The sequence below is a fragment of the Sinohyriopsis cumingii genome, chromosome 1 (genome assembly GCF_028554795.1).
Source record: "Sinohyriopsis cumingii isolate HCF-2022 chromosome 1, ASM2855479v2, whole genome shotgun sequence".
NCBI lineage: Eukaryota > Metazoa > Mollusca > Bivalvia > Unionida > Unionidae > Sinohyriopsis > Sinohyriopsis cumingii.
Window position 1 is genome coordinate 53,745,251 of NC_142961.1, and position 24,771 is coordinate 53,770,021.

General features: G+C 36.1%; 1 protein-coding gene across 1 annotated transcript in view; it reads right to left on the reverse strand.

Moving 5' to 3' along the window:
* LOC149806884 (uncharacterized) overlaps positions 1–24,771 on the reverse strand; it is a 183,864-nt gene that overhangs the window by 91,815 nt on the left and 67,278 nt on the right. Inside the window, exons 8-9 of the mRNA XM_089931672.1 lie at positions 7,001–7,032; positions 4,876–4,967 (exon numbers count right to left, since the gene is read on the reverse strand). Of these exons, the coding sequence (XP_089787798.1) occupies positions 4,876–4,967; positions 7,001–7,032 (124 nt within the window). The remainder of the gene's footprint in view (positions 1–4,875; positions 4,968–7,000; positions 7,033–24,771) is intronic.

Here is a 24,771-nt window from a genome sequence, read left to right on the forward strand (position 1 = left end):
GTGACTTGTATTTTATGGTAGTTAAGTACTGGCATTACGTTACAGAAATGTAATAAGGAGAAACCATGCAGTTGTGAGTTAGGCAGGCAATTGTGAAGTTGTGATGTAAATGTGTAGTTGTGATATTGATGGTCATGCATTAATAAGAGGAAAATTATTCTAGTTTGTTTCATTCATTCACTAAAGAGACCCGTTGCATGTAACAATATTACTGTTCTGCCTTTCGCATAGTGGAGAGGCCAGTTGTGAAGTTATAGTTGTGTACTTGAGGTCATTGATTGATTTGAGAAAAACTGTTTGATGCCTGTTGCCATCAGGGTCGTTAGAACTAGAGGAAAACAAGGGAATTACAGCCAGAAAGAAATCAAGTTGGCAAGAAGGTTAAAAGACAGACAGAAGGAACAGAGCCGAGAGAGAGAAAGAGAAAGTGAGAGAGAGAGAGAGTACAAAAAGGTTCTGACTGTAATTTTCATTTGAAACGAGATAATTTATTTCTTTTTATCTCAAAATAATTTGTTTCAAAGAATATAATGGATATAATATGGTGTTATTTTGCAACGAATCAGAGGAAGATAACTTTTCCAGCTATTTGAAAGCTCGATTTTTTTTTTAAAATCACAGGACACTGCCTCAGGAAATTAAATTGTTGGTCCCTAATATAATAGCAGTATACATGGTACATGTCGCTGTATGTTCAGAAATACCACAGACAAAAATTTTCATGGTACCTAGCTCTAATATTCAAACATTAAAAATGATTTCTATTCCCTTTTTTTAAATGGGGTGAATCACACACAGACAAACACACACACACACACACGCAGTTCTAAAATAAACTCTGAGATGTCCTGTAAAAAGATATCAAGTATGTAAGTACGTTTTGGGGATATGTTCACAAATATTGTCCTTCAGGTGGTGTCCTCTATGTGGAGTTCTAGGCATATTTCTCTGTATTACAAAACAGGTGTGTCTCATATATAGAGTTCTATGCTGAGGCATATTTCTCTGTTTTACAAAACAGCTGTGTCTTATATATGGAGTTTGTAGCACAGTATTGTTGCTGACTTTGTAAATAGTTCCCAAAGCTAGCCTGTTAAATGATAGAGATCACACTAGGTCAGTGTGTTGGTTTATCCGTGCCATAAAATGGAGAAACGATCTGATAAGGACAGAGGCTGGCTGGTGCAGTTCTTTAGGCAGTGATATTGTTAAAGGCTTTAGATGTAAGGTTAATGACCTTGTGATATTGGAAAAGATTGTAATATGTCAGGAAAAATTATAGGGAGAATAGAAAAATCAGAGAAAATCTAGACATTAGATGAGTATAAGAGAGTCCATTGTAAGATCTAGACCAGGTTGCATGCTACAAGTTGTATGCTGAGGCATATTTCTCTGTATTACAAAACAGCTCTGTCTCATACATGGATTTCTATGCTGAGGCATATTTCTCTGTATTGCAAAACAGCTGTGTCTCATATATGGATTTCTATGCTGAGGCATATTTCTCTGTTTTACAAAACAGCTGTGTCTCATATATGGATTTCTATGCTGAGGCAAATTTCTCCTTATTACAAAACAGTTGTGCCTCATATATGGATTTCTATGCTGAGGCATATTTCTCTGTATTGCAAAACAGCTGTCTCATATATGGATTTCTATGCTGAGGCATATTTCTCTATTACAAAACAGCTGTGTCTCATATATGGATTTCTATGCTGAGGCCTATTTCTCTGTATTACAAAACAGTTGTGCCTCGTATATGGAGTTCTATGCTGAGGCATAATTCAATGTATTACAAAACAGTTGTTTCCTAGATAAACAGGTCACTGCTAAGGCATGTTTCACTGTATTAAAAAAAAAATGTTTTGATGTTTGTAAATAATGCAGATCTTGTCATACTTGAGAAATGGTAGGAACAATTTGTCAGTGTTGTAAAACAATTATTATAATTAGGGGGACAACTGTGATTGGCTGAGTAGATGTTGAAATATCAATCAATAGTAATTGTAAGGAACATAACTTGACCCAGGTGGACTTGCCTGCCCCCCCCCCCCCAGAACCTACATGTGCGTTCATTTTGCGCCCAAGATATCAAAGGCTCATCTGCAACCTATTCCTGCATTTGATGAACCATTTAGCAGAATAATGGTAGATTGTGTCAATCCTTTACCTAAGACCAAGTCAGGCAACCAATACTTGTCGACCATAATGTGCGAGTCTACATATTTCACAGAGGCAATTCCTTTCAGAAATATTAAAACTAAAACAATAGTAAAAGCTTTGATAAAGTGTTTCACTCAATTTGGCCAGCCCAAATCGGTCTAATCTGATCAAGGGTCAAATCTTGTGTCTGGGAATTTCCAGTAAGTTATGCATGAATTAGGCATCTGGCAATTCAAGTCAAAATTGAAATTAAGGTACTACAGAACTACATGGGAAAGGATTTTTCAGTCTGGTGATAGAGTTCTGTCTCCTGCTAATCAGAGTTCTGTCTCCTGCTAATTTTTCAAACTTTTCTTCACATTAGGTATTATGGTCTTTATAAAATTAAGAAAAAAATGAGTGAGTTAAATTACAATATTAGTACTTCTGGGATGTAAATTTATTAAAGGAGTACTGTTATGTTCACAGAGATAGCCAGGTTAATTATACAATCAATTTAGTTGTACCTGTCCCACACAGTGAGGATTTAAGTGATGGACTTCAGAAATTATAAATAATCTGGACCAGAAACATTCACATCTACAGCCACAATAAAAGAATGAACTAAAACAGCTATTATTTGAATATAAGCACTTGATTCCAGATGTTCCTACATGAACAAAAAGAAATCTACCATGATGAAATTGTAGATTCTGCACCTATTAAAGATTATCTGTACAGGATGAACCCTCTCAAACAGGAATGTTTCAAAAAAAGAAATTCAGTATTTGCTGGACAATGATTTCATTGAACTGAGTAAAAGTAACAAGAATCAATTACTGCATTCATAAAATTGGAATAGCAAAATATGTCACAAAGTTTGGCTATTGAAACGATTCTGGCAAATTCCACTGTGGGAAAGGGAAAAGGAAACTTCGGCATTCATGACTCCAGATGGACTTTATCAATATAAAGTGATGCCATTTGGGATGAAATGTTTGACTTGTACTTTTCAACATTTAATGAACATTATTACAGTTAGTCTAGATAACGGTGATGCTTACATTGATGAAGTCATCATCTACAACAACATCTGGAAGATCACTTAGAGACAATTTGGAAATTCTTTGACACACTCACTGATGCAAATTTGACAATTAATTTATCTAAAAGTGAGTTTTGCTATGTTTGTAGTACATAACTAGGACATATTGTGGGACATGGACAAGATAGACATATAGATGCTAATGTCAAGGCTATCTCTGAATTCCCTGTACCTATCAGTAAAAAGCAACTGATTCTTATGGTATGGCTGGATACTAATGAAAATTTTGCTCGTTTTACCATAACTGCTGAACTCTTGAGAAATTTATTGAGTAAGAAAATGAAGTTTCATTGGTCTGAAAAATATCAGTAGGTCTTTGATAAGTTAAAGATGACATTTAAGAGTACACTAATTCTTTCAGCTCCAAATTTCAATCAATCATTTAAAATGTATGTTGATGCAAGTGATGTTGGGGTTGGAATAGTACTGCTTCAAGACGACAAAAATGGTGTAGATCATCCAGTGTTCTTTTTTCCAAAGAAATCAAATAAGCACCAGAGAAATTATTCCACAATCAAGAAGGAATGTTTGGCTTTGATACTGGCTTTGCAACACTTTGAAGAGTCTAGTAGTTCAGCTTCTTCTCCAATTATTGTGTTTGGTGATCATAACCCCCTTACTTTCAATGGCAAGAAGAAAAACAAAAATTAAAGATTATTAGGGTTGAGTTTGATGTTGCAGGAATACAATATTGACATCAGGCACATCAAGGGAAAAAAACAATTTAATAGCAGATGCACTTTGATATGTATTGAAAAGTATCATATTGTTTCATTTATACTTTGTGTCATTCATAAGATTTCATCTTAAATACATTTTTATCATATGTACATTTGATGAAAGAAAGCTTTATTGCATAAATCTTTCTTTTCTTTATGAGGGGAGGTGTTAAGTATAATTAATTTGTATTGTTTGTTTGTTATTTTTTTAAAGTTTTTAATTTTCATTATAGATGAGCCATTACAGGGACATCAACATCTTCAGCATTGGATTTAATTTGGATTTCCTTTAAAGTTTATTCAGAACTTTAATTATTAGAACTTGTGTTTGTAATTTTATGATTATTTTGGATTTAATATGCAACAGTGTAAGTTAAAATATTTTAATATACTTTCACTTTTTATTCAAGGGAAATAAATTATTTGTTGAATTATACAAAGCTTGTTGCTTCTCACTCTTTTCTATTATTTGTTTTAAGACCATACTGTCATACTAATATGGAGGTCTATGCTGAGGCATGTTTCACTTTCTTTCACCAAAGATGTGTCCTGTATATGTAGGTCTATGCTGAGGCATGTTTCACTTTATTACACCAAAGATGTGTCCTGTATATATGGAGGTCTATGCTGAGGCATGTTTCACTCTATTACACCAAAGATGTGCCCTGTATATGGAGGTCCATGCTGAGTCATGTTTCACTGAATTACACCACAGATGTGTCCCATATATGGAGGTCTTTGTTGAGGCATATTTCACTGTGCTACTTAACAGTTGTACTGTACATGGAGGTCTCTGCTGAGGCACATTTCATTGTATGACAAAACAATTTATGATTTGTCCTCACTCAATTAACATTTAAAAGATAACTGCATGTAAAATATCATTTTTACATTAGATTTCATAATTACCTTGCAAATTTTGTCCACATTCTATCCAGGAGAACAACAAAAACTGGCTTGGTCAATAGATCATATTGTCTGTACTTCACAGCTGCCTTCAGCTGTAACAGAGTACAAACATCTGCCCTGTGACTTTATCAATATAAACTGCTATACTTTAAATATGAAAAGAAATAAACAAAAATCATATTAAATTGTTTATTCACATATCACATAATGCAATTTTTTCCTCCAAGTCCTTGTGTCAACCACTGCTCAAGTCCTCGTGGAATTTGTTTGACATAGGCCCTTGATGGCAAGTCTCTTTAAAAAGATCACATGTCCAGACTTAAAATCAATTGCCTGACTAGACCATATATTTTACTATTATTTAGACACACCCAAGTGATGTACAATCTGCATTTCATCATGATTTGAAGGTATAAATAAGTATTCTGGGACCTTGTATTAATTTTGCTTTCTGTATGCTGAGAAAATCTCCATTTTTCTCAATCAAAGTTGAAAATAGTATTGAAGTTGGAGAGGCATTGATCTCTTTTGTCAGCAGAAACTGTAGCTTCAAGTTCATAATTAGTGTGATTGTACTGCGGATGTCACAGTTACAGAAATTACTTGACCTATATGCATAGAATTAGTGATTATGAATTCTTTATATGGATATAATATAATTTAATGATCTCAGTTTCTTTATGGTAAAAAAGAACATTGTATTGGGAGCTTTTATAAGTCACTAATCCTCTAGCTCAGCTTAACTCTTACACAACTGCACAGGCACTACTCAGTATATTTAACCAGCAATTCATTATCAAGTCAGCATGATGAGCATGGAATGGCTTATGTTATTCATGCTGTACAGTGCTAATTATAGGTAACCAATGAAACAGAGTGAACATAAATATTATATGTTCCCTGTTCAAAGGTCATGTACTTCACTCTGTACACACAAAGTTTATTATGGCATTTGACACAAACATAATGTGGTAGGATCTACAGATGGGACCCAGCAGGGAGCTGAGTATGAATAATTTACCAGTGTTTTTCAAGAACCTGAAAGTAAAAATGCAGCATTTTGTCAGTGGGCTTAAGGTTTATTTCAGGGAAATTAGATAACACTTTTTGTGAGACAGACCCGATGGTGACTCCTTTATAATACGAGATGGACCTGATCAGGATTCAGAGGGACCCCAGTGTCAGGCTATCAAATTTTTTTGAGCTCTGCATACTGTTTTTATCCCAACAGTATTCAAAACAGTATTATGGATATCGTAATATCTTCTGTCTGTCCATACATCCATCTGCCAGTCTGTTGGTATGCTCATTACCAGATCTCCTGACCTTATCTGCTGCATGGAGATAAACTGACCCTTATCAATCAGAGGATTTTTAAAAAATGCTGATACAATTTATATCATTACCTTTGACAATGAAGCCCTTATGCATAATGAGCCCTTTATTCCATAATTTTCATTGCCATCCCCAAGTAACTGTTACTGATATCTCCAACAAATCCTTGTTTTTGAAAACAGCCTCAAATGCTTACATATGATGAATAGATTGTAATCCTATACTTAACACTGACAATATACATTTCAAAAACTGTCATTTACTAATCAAGGTCTATGCAAAGTTTTGAGGCAGAAACCTGCAATATAATACACGTTTACCATCCATCATCATTATAAAGTAATGAAAATTGTAATTTATGTCAAGCGTTAATATTGGTCCTGTTATTCTACTACTTTCTTTGTATGCCACAAATTAAAAAGGTGTTTTAATGTAAGAATAGTAGCTATCTATAAAAAAGCTTATTTCACAGGGATACTTGTATGCTGTAGTAAAGAAGCCTAATTCGCAGTGATACTTGTATCTTGTAGCAAAGAACCCTATTTCAGAGTGGTACTTGTATGCTGTAGTAAAGTTATTTCACAGCGATACTTGTATGTTGTAGTAAAGACGCTTATCTCACACTGATATTTGTATACTGCAGTAAAGAAGCATATTTCACAGGAATCTTGTATGCTGCATTAAAGAAGAAAGTCACCATTAAATAAAATAAAAAATACTTTCAACTTAAAAATACTTGTATAGAGAGCAAAATTAAAAAAAGGATTTCCACTTTAAGTAATAGACTTACTGGAGTTATTGCATTTCCTTCACTATCTCTTTCTGTAAAAATGAGAGAAAAGAAGAATCAAATTAATATCTCAAATAACATTAAAAAGAAAACAATTTTTTTCTAGTATATTAAAATGTGTTTCTTTAATATGGCAGCATGGGTGGTTCAGCTAACGTTTGTGGGGGGGGGGGGGGACCCACCAAGGCCTGATTATACAATCCAGGCCTTGGAAAATGTTGATTTCGTTGTTGCTAAAAGTCAATCCGAGCCTTGTATGTAAGCCTGGTTGAAGACCCATAGGCAGTCTTGTGGTGCAAAAAAATAAATAATTAGCAAAGGATGACCATGCCCAGCTGAATGATGTTTCATATACTATTTCACAGGTAACTGTTATGTTTATTGTTAAAATTGTTAATTTGTAATCAAGCACCCCCAAAATGAACCCATGGGTGCAAAACGAACACACAAGTAGGTTCTAGGGAGGGGGGGGCCAGGCAAGTTCACCTGGGTCAAGTTATGTTCATTACAATTACCATTGATTGATATTTCAACATCTACTCAGCCAATCACAGCTGTCCCCCTAATTATAATAATTGTTTTACAACACTGACAAATTGTTGCCTCACGATTCGAAACCCAAACAAAATTCCACTTGGCAACCAATGTTGGCTGAATAAACCTCCAACCATGCTAACCTCTACACTTTGATTTAGTTGTAGAAATATACTTGAAAACTGATGTATAAAGATGTCTGCATATTGTCTGCAACAAATCAGTAACACTAACTGCTATCCCCCTCCCCAACAGGTGTGATTTTGTGTTTTCTCAATGGCTTTCAGACTGATCATTGATTTTCCACCATGTGAATCGCAAAGTGATCCCAAACAGGTGTTAATGTAATGAAATCTTACTGCACACATAATTTAGATTCTGTATTGCACTGATGGATTTGATATGAATGTACATGTATGTTTATTAGGGACAAAAAAAATAATATAATTTTATATCTTTGATAAGGCTTGACATTATGATGTGTGCTACATTCCCCTGTGTCTAATGGACAGCAGCATTACAATTATGGTGCAGTCCAGTGTCTGTATGCTGCTGACAATAATGTGTTATTTATAGCCACAAGTAGGTCATTCAACTAGAGATACATCATGTTGTTAGCAAAATGGGAAAGGATTTCCTCAAAAAGATTTCCAGTGGGTCATTAGTGGGTTGAAAAAATATGGTACAGTACTATATATACTAAAATCTTGTCTATCTGCTGACCAGTGGTATGTAATTAGACCATTGTTTAATAATAAGCGATTCTGCGCTAAATATGGAATCTTGCACAGCTAAATTAGCTTGACAACAACTATAGTCAATTAAGAAATATCTCCCCTATCCATGATTCTGTCAAACAGCAGCTACAACAACATCAGGAAGCACAAGTGGAATTTACAGAAGGTACTGAATTTATACCAATTGTTGAACCAACCCAATTTTTTTTTACAGCAACTAAGGTAACACAAAAAGCTCTTAAGACATTACCAGCAGATACTGCTGGTCATCTTCAACCCATTCAACCACCTGCCAAGCTGTTCAGCCACAACCCAAAGATCAACCCCTCTTCAACCACCCCAAAAGTTAGAACTAACGTAAATTTACTGAGGAAGGTATTGCTGATATCAGGGATAAAGACCAAATACTTGATATTGCTGTGTTTGGATACAGTCATGGAAATTAATATGTAAAACCCAAATATATTAAAACTCTAAAATTTGTGATTGGGTTAAAAAATAATATCACATTGCGACTAATACTCAACTGATTAGATCTGAGGAAGATATTAATAATTTTGAAATCTTTAAACAATCAGTAAAGGAACAGGGGAGAAGAACATGAAGAAATGATGCATAAACTTGAAGAAGCCAAGGAAATGAGAAAATCAGGTGTAAAAACTAGATTTGTAACAAGTAAAAGAAAAGGCAGAATCTGAGTTAGAGGCACTCCCCAGTGTTCTGGAACCACAGCGACATCATGAACTGTCACCTGAAGAAACAACCAGAAGTGGCCATGTCACTCACAATGTGCAAGCACATAGTGGTCATAACAAACAAACCTCTCCAGATATTCAAGATAAATTTTGTACCAATAATGTCCTTGCTGATGTTGATTGACTGGAAATTTTGTAAACTGGTGAAAGAGAACCTGGTTATAATTCACCCAAAATCATCAATGAAGCAGCTGCAATTTGTCAGTGATTATTCACAGGTGGCATCATGGACAGCAATGTTTATCAGGCACTAATCAATGAAATTACCAATGATTACTACAGTGTTTGATCAATTAGATTGGCAATAACAAAACAACATGATTATACACAATGCCCATGATGAACAGGGTGATAAATTCATAATTACTAGTATATAAAGTTAACTACAGAGATAGAATTGGTGGTTGTTTAAGCTTTATTCACAAGGATAGCCCCAAAAGTGATCCTGATTGCAAAACAATTAAGGATGACACCCATCAAAGATGTTTGTGACAAAGCTATTGGCACTGTTGGTGATGCCACTGGTAAAGTATTGTCAGCTGTCAAGGACAGACTCGCATGATTAATATGACAAAAACCGCAGCCACAGCCAGGAAAACTGCCCAGCACTGAAGTGATGCCAGAAAGTAAAATAAAAAATTGGGCTGTAAATGAATGACTAAAATAATTAGCTGGTGTGCCATCACTGACAAACAACCAGCCGCTGAGAGAGAAAAAAATATAGCCACCAGTCTGATAGCAGGAAGTGGTCTGGCTTGACCTTCATTTTATACAAAAGAATATAATAAAATGTTCTAATCCTGTATTTGACATAAACACTGATCCAGCAATGATGTTCACTAAGGATACCACTGATCATCCTGAGAACTGTACTGTGACAATGAACGACATCACAACTATGGTTGTATCAATGAATGAAATTTTCAACCAGAGATTTGCATCGTGTCAATGTTAAATGGTGGTGAAAAATTTTCATGTGTAATTCCACTATCACACATTTTTGGATTTTGCAGAAATGTTAGAAAAGTTATCTTAGGTGCTAAACACACAGTTGTACTTGTTTGAAAGGACAGAGACAAAGATGTAATCTGGCATGCTCAGGGCACTGATGTGGCTGCAACTGGACAGAAAATTGAGACTGACAAAACTTTCATTGTGGATGCCAACAATGATAACATCACTCATTGACAAACAACATCTGTTCTCTTTTATGGATAGTGGCAGTAAATCAACGTTGTCATGGTTGACAATGACCACAGATGGTGCTTAAAGTAATGTCACTGGGTTATTCACATGGCAGGTAGCATCAGTGCAGGGAGTTACAGCACCAGGACACATATTCATAGTGCTTCAGGAGAATGCCTGAGTGGGTTCGCAGATAGGAAACCAAATGGTGTTTGACAAGCTCTGTGTTTGTAAATTTCTCTAAAAATAAATGAACATCAAGAACCATCAGAAGTAGTATCTTGAATTTTAAGCACAACCATTCTGAACTTGTGTATCATCATCTAATGACAATTATGGGGCATGATCAGAATGTTGATTCTGGTCTGCAAATATCGCAGCAGAATTTTACAACACTATATCCGATCTATTATTTCTCACTGGAACACTTGGACTTGTTCAGACAATCCATCGTTGACATGCATTTCTGAACTCATATTGTATGACCAGCTTCTGGTACTTATTATAGAGCAATCACTGTTATATTATCCGACAAAACAATGCTGCTTGAAGGTGTTGGTGGATGAATAAGAGTCATTGATGCACCTGTGGAAAACATGTAATTAAATCATGTCATATCGACACACTGTCACACTGACATATGGTCAGATTAAAAAGCTACAAAATAAAGTCATGCACAAAAAACCACCCATCATTTAGAACAGGTTATTAATTTATAATGGTAGATATTTATGGAAGATCACTAGAAGCAAAGCCCCTGGTGACGTTGATTTGTCAGCATATGCAAAATGAGATGAACTTGCTAATCTTATGAGTTGCACCAGGGTTGACCGGGATGAGGTTGTTGTTTTTCAGGATCAACATGGACCGGTAAAGACCAGCATTATTAAATGGATCAATATTATCCAGCAAGCTTTAGGTGTGACCAATGATAACATCCCATTATTTACTGATAATGGAAAAATCAGAGACTCAAACACATCAATCACAATAATCATAAAAAAATACAACAAATGATCTGAGAAGGCTTCTTGAGCAGTATATAACTGAATATCCAAATGATAATCTTATACAAAAAATCATTTAGACAGTACTGCATCTGAACCAGGTGAGGTCTGATGCTAAGTTCTGTCAAAAAACTGTGACAGAATCAGTAATTCGCTATGGGGAGAGTTTGAGAATAAATGGCATAAGATACAAAAGGCATTTTCTTGACTTTTTTAAGATCACCAAAGACCAACTGCCTATATTCAAACAACACGGGTCAGATATCAATAAAATGCGACAGGCTCCCAGTAACATAGCTGACAAATATTTTCAGAAGATCAATGCAGCATGGAGTAGGTCCTCCAGATATTCTCTGACACAACAATGATCCAGTGGGTGGTGGTTGTCATGTATCGCTGGGTAATATCATGTCGATGATTTCTTTGAATCTTATCTGTGACACAGTGGATAGTAGCTATACCAAGGGTGGATCGCAGGTGCAAAATGGGCTTGGGTACGAAGGATATGTTCTTTACAGATTTTCTCCAGAGGTCCCGTTGGGTCATTTGATTGTGTCAGTGCCCATTAATCCTCTTTATTTATTATGTCATAATCTGTCATTGTCACGAATACATTTTTGTCTGACAGACCAAGATGTGCATCTGCTTGACACCTGCGGGGAAGAATTAACTTTTAGTTTGTATGTGCATGAATCCGTGATAAATCGTGAAATGGTCCGACAAATAAAAGTAGCACACTCTACAGTCAATAAAAAAAATATAATTTATCTTTTTTATGTTGTGAGAAAAGGGAAGCTTTGCTTGGATACATTATGTTATTTTTATTATACCCCATCATATTTTTTGGGGATAATGGTGATGACATGATTCTACATTGGAAAATCTGGATTTGGAATCTATGGATGCTGCCACAAGTTTTCTTAGGTGTCTTGCATGTACACCTACAGCCACTTGAGTTTTATATTAATAAGACAGCTCTGATCTAATTCTGCTACTGGAACAAATTTAGCAATTTTACTATCATTGACACCAGCAGGTAAATTGGTAGCTTGTAAATCAGCCTGAGACAATTACATTTTGCACTGGAGCAATCTGATATATCTACATTCTGCCACTAGTGTATATCTACTTTCTTCCTGTCACTGCTGTATCATTTCAAAATCATCAATGATTTTTTTAATATCAATTTGAACCACAAGACAGTCTTGTTGTAATTTCTCAATCTCAGAGATAACTGTTTTTCTTGGTTCACTATACAAGTAAATATATTTCTTTAATAAAAGAAGACACCCCACCAAATCTTTGATACACAGGCTATTCAACCAAAGATGTTATTGAGACCAATGCAATATTGTGTTGCTGGGTCTTGTAAATTAACTGTAAATTATGAATCCATGTTGAGTTCTCTGAGGGGGTCTCACTAAACACCCCCAAAACTACCCCAATAACACCTTAAGACTTTATAGAACAACAACAAAAACAATAAAACAAACAAAACTGCAAATATTTACTTAATTTTTGTGTGTAACAGGAAAGGTAGTGATGTCAAGAGTTAACATGGGAAAAAACTCCATTCTGATGAAGAGTGTTCGGGTATGGTAACGTGAATATTCATCAGCATTTATCAATAAGTAGCAATACCACAACACCAAGAGGAGGTGCAGAAATTTTATGCATCAAATAAGTCATCAAATAACTAAACAAAATGGCAAATTAATTGTATAACAAATATTAGGATGTCATAAACAATTTAATTAATCATCCTTTCCTTTATGTTGTCAATTATTAGGGTATCTCATAAATAATTTAATTATTCATTTTTTTAAAAAAGTGTTTAGCATTTATTGGTCCTCTCATTGACAGGCCTTCTTCACTGACCAGATTTTCATGCAGTTCCTTTAGCCTCAATTATGGTGCATTTTCCATCTTGTGTGTGATTTGGGTTTTTAACATAGCTTTAACAATTTTCCATCTTGTTATTTTATGTACTTTCATTTCTGCATATGTTTAATGTCCTTGAGGAAGTTTGCGAAAATCTCTGTCTTTTCTGATTTGCATCTCCAGACACTGTCATTTATGTGGCAAATATGTTCTTCTTTTGTTAATTGATAATTCCCACTCATTAAAACCACTCTGATAATTCATGTAAGGGAGCTGTGTCACACTGAAAAAATTATGTATTATGTCTTGTTTTGGTTTCCAATCAACAGAGAGTTTTAGAATGTTACTGAGGGACTCTGCATTGTTATTACTATTATTGTAGTCCTGCAATCTCTGCTCTTTTTAGCTGGATGGTAATGTTGACATTTCTGTAATGGTTAATTGAAGTTTTGTACTTTCTTGATATCAGTGGGCATATGGGTTTCACAAACACAAGCAGCTTTCATTCTTCACTTTTCATCATAGGTTTTGAATGTTGTTATAATGTTGTAGGAATGTTATTTTGTGTTGTTAAAGAACAACATTGTTGCAGCATTCCAGCAAGTTCACCAAATCAGGTTGCTACAATGTTATATGACAATGTTGCTACAACCTTAGTGCAACGTTATTGCAAATCTGAATTGATAGCAGGGTCTAAGGTCTTAAAATAAGTATCAAGAAAGAGCAAACACCAACAGTATCGTACATCTATATTCTGATAACCTTTTGGACCTTGTAATAATCCAAATAAAGAAAATGAAAACATATTCAAAATGGTGTTAAAATAGTGAAGTACACTATACTTTCATTTTACTCATCAATAACTCTTCACACAAATTGTTTTGTAATATAATCCAAGGAAAGCACACTTTGCTAGAAAAAAAATTAAATCAACAAACAATCATTAATGTTTGATAGTGTTGATAATGGCCTGATTTATGAAAAGTTGATTTTATATTTTCTTTATTAAAACATAAGAGTTATTTTCCGTATGTTATTGGAGATGGTACCATCAACCAATTTTATCATTGACAGAATCAGTATCAATGTCTGAGTGTATGTTTACTTTTATTTCACTTCTTTATATGTTTTTGAAAGCTTTGGTGTGATTATATGTAATATTGGAGTGTTTTGGAGTGTTTAGTAAGACCGGTTCTCTGATGTACACATAAGTTTTTAAACTTATTTATGTCCATGTCACCTGAACACCAAGTTTGATGAGTATTTTACAGTGTATGTGTATCAATGCCATTAAAGATACACAAAAAATTACATTTATCTCTGATCACTTTGGGGATCTGAGCGTACTGCTGTGTAACGTAAATGCCATCTGTTTTTATGTCTCTCTCGTGAAAATATTCTGGCTGATTTGTTTGTTTGTCCAGCATGACATCAAACCACAAGATTATAAATGCTACCATCATGATCTTCGACTGATGGTGCATCACTGATGTTGGTGATAAATTCAAGAACACCTGTATGGTGGAATGCTCATGTTCCAAGGAATCATGTACAATTTCATTGAATTCCTTAAGGACATCATAACATCACTGGTCATCTGTGGATGGCATTACTAAATAAAGTTTGTCCCATTTGAGCCACCTTATTATCAGGTTGAGCAACAACTGAGTTTTACCAGATCCAGATGGACCAATGATAATATCTCAAACAGAATTTGGTAATGCTGGATGATGCTTGACCGGTGCTTGTTTCTGTGTCACTGAAAAGTCAATGATGTTCATATTGCAGGACTGTTTTATTTATAATCATTAGTCTATTTTGTTTTTTGTGTTGGATGCAAGGCAGTCAAGGATACAACTACACTAAGAGCAACAATGACTAGGAATAATAGACAAGTGGGTAAAATGTGGCACAAAAAAATATAAGTTTGTGGCACCTTGCGAGATGTCAAGTGGTGGTGATATTGCTGTGGCACCTGGGAAATTACTAGAAACTGCATGGGCTAAGTACCCTGGTGAAAAACATCTTCTGGGATATAATTACTGTGGTTCTGGAACCCGACTTGATATCAGACTAGGCAAGAAATCAGCCAAAACAGGATGAATTACCAGTAAATGTGATTGATCAAGTGTGCCATGCCCATGATGTCACCTATAAAAATAAAGATCTGCAACAATGACATATTGCTGATGTCAAGTTGACTCACATGTGAAGTTGATAAAAAAAATAAAAACATACAAGAATCACTCGCCAAATGGTTAATAAGATCAGTGATGTGTTTAAGTTAGCCATAGGGGTCTAACTGTCAGGGCGGGCAATTAATTGTCCAATAATTATAATAATGGACTCAATTTATTTTAGTCCAAGGGGATACTGGAAAGGTACAGCAGCAACTCACCAGTGCCACAGGTGTCTCACGTGGTGTTGGTAATGAAGTTCATCAGGCAGATATTTTATTTTTACCCCACGACACTATCACTGACATATCACAAAAACAATACTCATACTTACAAATGCACGTTGATGGTCATTGATGTTGCAAGTAGATACCAGGAAATAGAACTGCTATTGACTAAAACAGCAACTGAAGTTGCAGCCACTTTTGAATGATTGCTACAGGTTGATCTTGGCAAAGAATTTCAGTATCACCCCTGATGCAACAACCTAATGTTGAAATCAGATGTAGACACTCTGCCATACATTATGATCAGGAAATCATTGAATGATTTAACTGAACACTTGCTGAGTGATTGTTTGGACATCAGTACGCCCAGGAATTATTGAGCATGGAAAGATCTCATGAATGGGTTGCAAGACTACCACATATGATAGCAGCATTAAACAATGAAGTCAAGTGTAGAATTGCTATGAGACCTATCGATGCAGTCACAAAGAAACACATCCAACTCAAGCATCACAACTCGCCAATGAGTCACTCATGGAGACCAGTACTGGGCAGCAACATGAGAGTCAGGTATTTATATGAATCTGGTGAACTTGAAGGTGGTTAAAAAGCAACTGATCCTATCTGGAGAGTAACCACACATACAATTTCCAGCGAGGTAAGATCTACAGGTAGGCCCACAATACACAGACTAGATTCGGCGGCTCCTCAGCATGGATTTGTTCATGAACAATTACAAGTAATTCCTGAAATTACACAATTACCACCAGGTTGGATTTGCTAGTGGCCAGGACCATTAAAATAAACCATTTTATGCTGTGAACTGGGATCATGAACTGATGGTGCCGATGATGCTTGTGACAATTTTTACTGTTGCAGTCGTACACTCCAGGAGGTTTATTATCTACAAATTCACAATTACATATTCATTCATTTTTTAATTCTCTAATGACCCCATTGAGCAGAATCGGTGTTGTCTGTGTATAACGTTGTAAGATTTTTTATAAAAGATCTATTTTTGATTTAAAATTAAAAATGAGTCCATGGCGACTCTAACAGCATCATTTGGAAATCGGTTAATCATTGATAACAGGTTTATTGATGCAAGCATTGATGATCTGAGATAAGTAAACTGGAGTGAATCGCCATTACAGTAGCTGATGATGGTACCAATCATGGTTCCATTTGGTAAGTTTGCATGCTCCTTGGTGGCTAATACACCTTTTGCTGCCATATCTAGGACTATACAATCAAATGCATAATTAACCTTGTACAGTGGCACTAGTTATCCGATGAAGCGTCCTGGGTAAATTTGCCAATAATGATTTTACTCATATCTTTTGCAGCAATATATCATTATTCTCTGGGAGCCCAACCATTTTTGTGACCTATATGTACTCACTGTCAACAATGTAAATATCCATGCATCAAACATATATCTGAATAGGACTATCAGAATCCAACCAAGTTTATCATTTGTACAGCAGCCTATCTCCAGATCTGGTTTATTAAAATGATGACCAAACCAAGCAACAATAACCTGATGAATGTTTGGTGCAAAATCAAATTATTCTTTCTTGGCAAATGCAGTTAGATCCAATGCTGTCAGTGGACTGTTTATTGCAACTCTGATCATTTTATGTGTTGAATGACCAAACTGTGAGAAATATGACACACATTCACCAGTTCCAAAACACTAGCCGGTAAAAAACCATCATATCAGCTGAAATTACATCAAATGGATTGTATTTGTGTTCTAAAGGCTGCAACGTCCTAATGAAAATACATGCAGCACATCATCAAGAAATCCCCATGGTGTTGAGTGCCATGAATTTGTTTGCTGGGCAATACGAGTAACCACAGATGAGATTGTAAAACAATTATTTTATTCAGCAATTCATCTATGTCAATTTATGACTGCTGTTGGTATATTTTAGTGCTATCTGTTTCATCTTATGATGGAGAGATTCTTCGCGATAAAGTTTACTCGACAGTAGCAAAAAATAATCAAACTGATAATTGGATCCCAATTCTGAAGCAGCCAGAGTGAGACTTGATCATTTTTACTAATATTATAAATGTCCTCAAAAATATTATTGTGGTAAAATCTAGTATTTTGTTGGCAGAAATTCTGTTATATTTGCCATCCATGCATGAACATCGTGATCGACTATCACTATATGGGTGCCTTTACTATGATAGTTGCTGGAATCATACAAAACCTTGTTAGTTATTGTTTTAACTACTACAGGAAACTTAAATTGTTTTTCAAAAATATTGTGATGTCCTCCATACGGGTTCCATTGTTTCTAACACCCTCTGCCCATTTATTTTGTTTATTTATTCATGATTCTGTCAGTCCATTTCCTCGTGGGTTCGTAAAATGTTCTGTGACCCACTGAGCCACACAATTTAGCATGCCTGTGGTTGCACTTGCACCTTGCATCGGTTGAAGAGCATTAATATTGGGCTTGTTTTAAACGATAAAGTTTATAAACAACAGCAGTTACAGGATATGATTTTTCATAATATGGCCTATGAATGCCCATCAGCATTCCCAGTGCATAATTTTTATCTGCAATGGCAATATGCAGGCCATGTGCTTGTGATTATTGAACAGAATCGAGTTTATACCAGATAAACCATGTTGGACCATCCCCCCATTGTGTTCAACAATAAATTTAATTCTAAATAAATACTTTTTATCACCAGCTACATGATCAATAATCATTCCCCCATGTTGGCCATTCATTGTAGATTCAATGAAAATACTGTCGTGATCTATTCAGAATGTTGACCAAACATGAGCTGCACCATCCCGCTTGAACTCCTCTGTGCTCATTCTGATATACTCCTGTAATTGTAAATCAAACGGTGGGTATTTTTTCTTACCCTCTACTCTATCGAAATCAAAACTGGCCACAGCTGGTTTAATTATAGATAATTCTGCAAACTATTTTCTCATAGTTTCTAACAATTTAATCTTATTTCGCAAATTTTCTTGGTCAATTTTTGACTTAACAAGGGCTGGTCTAAGCTGGTTTAATTATAGATAATTCTGCAAACTATTTTCTCATAGTTTCTAACAATTTAATCTTATTTCGCAAATTTTCTTGGTCAATTTTTGACTTAACAAGGGCTGGTCTAAGCTGGTTTAATTATAGATAATTCTGCAAACTATTTTCTCATAGTTTCTAACAATTTAATCTTATTTCGCAAATTTTCTTGGTCAATTTTTGACTTAACAAGGGCTGGTCTAACATCAGTGAGATTCTAATACAGTAACTGTTCTCACAATTGTTTTGCTATAGTCCACCTACCTTTTATATAATTTAAGCAAGTTTTTCTTTAACTTAACATTATCCCAGAATATTATATAATAATGTCACAAGGAAATATACTTGTAAGTGGCTGATGATTGGATGGACAACCCCATCTGAAAAAAATTGTTTTAATGAGTATTGTGTATCTCATTTAGTGAGTGTATGGCGAGAAAGTTTAGGGCCAAAACCATGCAAGAAATGCAAGATGGGGGTGATAGGAATGTCCACACTTTGTGTTCCATGTGGGTGGAGAAAATATAGAATGCTAAAATGATACTATGAATGATGAAGCAATGTTGTGGGTATGACAATAAAAGACGCTAAAGATTATCTCAGTAATCATAGGAAATCAGATTTTTCATGATTAGAAACCAATCTTATTAATTGGAGAAAAAATAAGTATATAATATGGAGCAATTGCAAGTTGATGTTAATGACACTGATGAATTCAGAAGACATCCCATCATGGATAATTATGAGGCAAATCACGCTGGTGTGATTAGACACTGTTGAATGTGGAGACCTGTTGGTGCTGTCATTAATACTGGTTACCTCATGATCTGTGCCACAACACCATGCATTCTAAAGACAAAATATCTATTTCACAGATTTGTTTATGAGTATTTGAATGGCTTGATCAGTAACATTTTTTTTGTTGACCATACAAATTCTAATAAACTTGATATCGTATTGAAAATGTTCAGGCTATTACAGACAACAAACAGGAGGGTGACTGGCAAGTAACAAAAAAAATGTATGGTCAATTTACTCATTTACAGACAGATGAAACAAAAAATTTCAATTAGTATCTGCTGCTGAAATTTTTTTATACTAATCTAAAATCAGTATAGCATGTCACAGATGGTATAACTAATTCAACTCTATAGAAGCGGTATAATCAAAACATAAGATTTCAGTAATGTGCCATATTTTTCTTTTACTCACTAACGACCTACTGGAACCCTTTGAGATGAAATGCTTCCTATTCCGCTAACAACATGAAATTCCCCAGTGACCTATCTCTAGTTCAATGACCTACTCACTGCCATAAATACCACGTTATTCTAGGCAGCGTACAAACACTTGACCACACTGTAATTGTAATGCTGGTGTCCATTAAATACAAAGGAATGCACACATAATAACAAGCATTATCGAAGGGATACAAATTTAGTATTTTTTTTCCCCTAATTAGTACATGTTCAAATAAAATCCATCAGTATAATACTGAATCTAAATTCTGTGTGCAGTAATATTTCAGTATATTAACCTTACATTAACCTTTGGGATCACTTTGTGATTCATCTGGTGGAAAATCAATAATGGTTCTCTGACATGCCACTGAGAAAACACAAATCACACCTGTTGAGTGGGGTAGTGGCTAGTGTTACTGATTTGTGTAAATAACATGCAGGCATATTTATACATTAATTTTCAAGTATATTTCTACAGTTAACTCATAGTGCAGAGGTTAGTACAGTTGGTCATCAAGCGGAACTTTGTTCGGGTTTGAATCATGCGACAGACACTTTGTTTGCGTTTGTAAAAAAAAATATTATAATTGGGGGGTACAGTTGTGATCAGCTGAGAAGACACTTGTGTGCAAGCTGATGATGCATTCATCACTCAAGGTGTGCTTCTGTGCCTTCCCCATAAAACTGCCACCCTTTGACTTTTGTCCATACTATGCAAGTCTGACATGTATTCAAAGAATGACAACTAGAGGAAATTTCATGTAGAGTGTAAGACAATATAGAGCAGAAAATATATCTGTGTAGTGTGTCACGTGTCCTGCTTTATGAACTTAAGAGTGTCCATGTGAAGTTATATGTTGAGACATTTACCTGTAAAAGGACGCACATGGCCTGTACAGGTAGATAATTAGAGCATCACTATTAATACGTGCTAAGTAAATGCTAAATAACCAATTCTAGTAATAAGTTATCTGTAAGAAGGCCAATGTTTGACTGCCTACACAGTTAAAATCACTAAAGTGTCACTTATATTAGCTACATGTATGAAGTGGATGCTATGAGTAAACGATTTATAGAAAACTTACCTGTATGTATCCAACCATGGTGGAAGCTATACAGCATAATAAATGAGTTTTCTACAGTATACAAACAAAAATTTCTATAAAATGTTTTCTATAGTATGTACATAAAAAGGGCACTGAAGCGTCATTATTGATACTAACAAAATGTAGTGTTTTGGGAGGTTAACTAAATTTCATTATGCAATACTTACCTGTAGCTATTGTTCAAGGTTTTTTAGTGCTGAAAAATCACACCATCCATTTGATATGCATACATCTTCGCTTAAATGAAGAATTGTCAGTATGATGAAATTGCTCAGGCAACTTGCCTTGTATTTGGAATGAGCAAACAAGCACAAATAGTTCATTTTTCATAGACAACTATTACATCAGGACATCAGAGCGGGGTGGGAGGAGGGCATTTGACAATAGCTATTGGTAAGTATTGCATAATTCAAATTAGTTTTACCCCCCACAAAATAACAACCCTACATTTTAATAGCAGCAATAGCTTACCCATAACTGTTGTTTAGCTGAATTTGTCAGTAAGGAGAGTTGGCTGATGCACTATTAAACTAATAAAAAAAACCAAAGAAAATGTACAGTACTCACCATTGGTGGACAGGTCCATGTTATGGAATGTTGGTATTTCTTGCGGCTGCATATTGTGCCATAACAATGTGCCTGCACTTTGCTGTGATAAAGAGCAGAGGTAAAAGGAGGAAAATGTGGCATGGGAATGCCACATTGATGTCCTCCAAGGAGGAGTGATTAAGGTAGACCCAGGAGGTAGTAATGTCACAAACCTCATGGGTTCTAAGTTTCATAAAGGAAAGGTCTCAATCAAAAAGACTGGTATGCTCTTTTGATTGTGGTGACAATCCATTGTGAAATAGTTGCAGCTGAAATGTCTACAGAGCCCTTGAGAAGGAGGTAAAGACACTTCCTACCATTTTTTTAAACTCTGGATGCCTTAAGATAGAAATGGTGTGCCCTCATGGGACATAAAAGTCTATTGGTATCATCTGCAGTAGAGATTCTACTGAGACTAGAATTTCTATTGGTAGAGGAGCTATGGAACGTAGTTTATTTTTGGGTAAAAATCCCAGCTGACAAAGAAGGGAAACTAAATCATAATTCCCATTAAATCAGAGACAGCCAGTGTCAATAGATAAGGCACGAATCTCAATTTGTCATCCTGCTGAGAGAAGGACAAGTAGAAACACTTATGATTTTGGTTAATGACCATAAAATACAAGAAAAATTCCATCAAAGCATAAGAGATCATGAGACAGGTCTCTGCAGCTCAGAATACTTAATAAAAGATCAGTAAGGTGCGAATCCGAACCAACAGCCATGCTTTGTGAGAATTTAAGCATGTCTGAAATGGCAGATCTATGGCCCTTGATAGTGGATACAGAACATTTTTTGTTCTCAAACAAATACAAACAGAAAACAGCAACAGAAGTTCTAGAGGGTTAGCTAGGATCGTCATGTTTCCTAATGCACCGATCACAGAAGATTCTCCACCTGGCATCACAGACCTTGAATGTAGAAGCTCTCCTGGCCTGAATGATGCAACTGGGCAATATGAACAACCACAGATGAGATTGTAAAACAATTATTCAGCAATTCATCTATGTCAATGGAGAGGTTGCTTGAGATGAGCCAAGCATGAAGGTGGAGTATTTGTGGACTGTTGTTGAGAAAGGATCTCCAGTGTTGTGAAAGAAGATCCCTCCTGGGAGGAAGAGACCAGGGTCAAGTGATCAACAAGTCCAGAAGATTGTTGATCCATGAGCACTGAGGCCACAGAGGGGCTGTGAGAATGATCTGAGAAGTGGAAGTTCAGAATGTTTGCAGAACTTGAGGAATCAGTTGGAAGGGTGGGAAGGTGTAAGCGAACAGCCAATCCCACTTGAGACTGAACACATCCACTGCCCATGCTCCTTGATCCGGGACAGAAGAAGTGTAAAAACAAAGTCTATTGTTGAGCCTGGTTGCAAATAGATCCACTTTCCCAAAGTAAGAAAAGGGACTCTTTGACAGAACAGTGAGGAGTCCCTTCTGTGAGGATGGCTCTGCCAGTTCTCAGAGACTCTCTGCCAAAATATTCTTCTTGCCCAGAATATGTGGGACTCTGTTTGTAATGTTCTCTGAGGTGGCTCAGCACAGGGGGTTCCAGACTTACACACAAAGAGAAGGGGCATATGTACATCCTTAATGTCGGAGATAAGCTACAATGGACATGTTTTTGCAAGAGACCATGACACATCAAACCCTTATTCTGTCGATACCATTACAATGCATGGGTATACAGCCTTCATTTCTAGGCTGTTTATGTGGAGGGATGATTCAGATTAGGTCCAAAGTGTCTGGAGAATTATGCCCTTTGGTTCTAAATGAGCACCCCAACTGTACTCTGATGCATCAGCGAGCAGATAGGAGTGGGATTCAGGTGCATGCATGGGGACTCCAAGCATGAATCTATCTTGATTCAACCACCACTTCAAATAGTGATGAAATGCTGGTCCTAGAAATATCACTGCTGATAGAGAATCTTTGTGAGGTTTCCACCTTGCGAGAAGAAGTAATTGTAGAGGTCGCATATGAAGACTTCCTAACAGAACCAAGCTGGAAGTGGCATTCAAGGTTCCCTGAAGGGACAGGCACAGTCAAGCAGACAAAGATGGTTTTTCTCATAGCATCCCTAACTGGGTTAGGATTTGATTTATCCAAAACAGGGGACCCTAAGTTCTGGTTTGTGAGGAAATTCATCCCCATGTAAACAAAGTCTTGCGATGAAGTAAGTTCTGTTTCTCGAGGTTGGGAAAAAAATCTGAATGATTTACCACAGACCAACAGCGGTACAGATCCTGATGAAGGGACTGGATTTTAATTGTGGATCAGCCAGTCATCAAAATACTGGAGAATTGGTATTATCAGTAACTGGAGGTATCCTGACACTATTCCCATAACTCGGGTGAATACTATGGGTGCAGAAGAAATTCAGAATGGTTGAACCTGGAATTGAAAAACATCCTGGTCTAAGCAAACCCAGAGATATTTACTGTGAGGAGAAAATATGGGGATGTGTTAAAATAGGCATCCTGAAGGTTGATGGAGACTGCCCAAACGGACAGTCAAAGCGCATTCTAGATTCAGGGGGTGGTTTCCATCTTGAAAGATTTTTCCAGAAGAAACTGGTTTTATGGGGAGAGGATGATTATAATGCAAAACTAATGCAAAATAATAATGCAAAACCTTCCAATCTTCTTGGTGACTAGGATGATTCAAGAATATGGGTTTCATAATTCAGGACCCTCTTGACTGCAACTTTATGTAAGAGATGTGCACTTCCTCCTTCTATTTCACCAGATTGGATTGGTGAAGACAGATGGGAGTCCTGGATCAAAGAGGTAGTTCCCAAAACTGGAGTTGGTACCCCTTGTTCACTATTAAAAAGACTCAACCATTGTCCATGATGCTTGACCAGGCCTCGGAAAGAGGCCTAGGCAAGCTCCAACAGTAATGCCTGGAGGAGGGATGTGCAATAGGAGAAGGCTCAAGTCCGTATGGCTGTCCCCCATCCTCTCCTTTGGGAAAAGAAGGGGGCTGTGAAAACTGTCTGCTTACTTTCCAGGTTCGTCAGGTATGTCTGTTTTTCTTTTTTGTTTTTGGGAGCCGGAGAGATGAGGAGGTCCATTTTGAGGTTGCCTATTGGGCTGAGGCTATGTCTGCTTGAAGAACTTGGCAGAAGGTCCTTGAGGGTGATTCACATTGACATGCTTCCTGGCTGATTGCGATGGGCCAGGAGTGGAGGTGAAGGATCTATGTTGATGATATAATAAGTCTTGAGAAGCCACAAAAGAATGATGCCTCCAAACTGACTCTTGACTTCAAGTGGAGC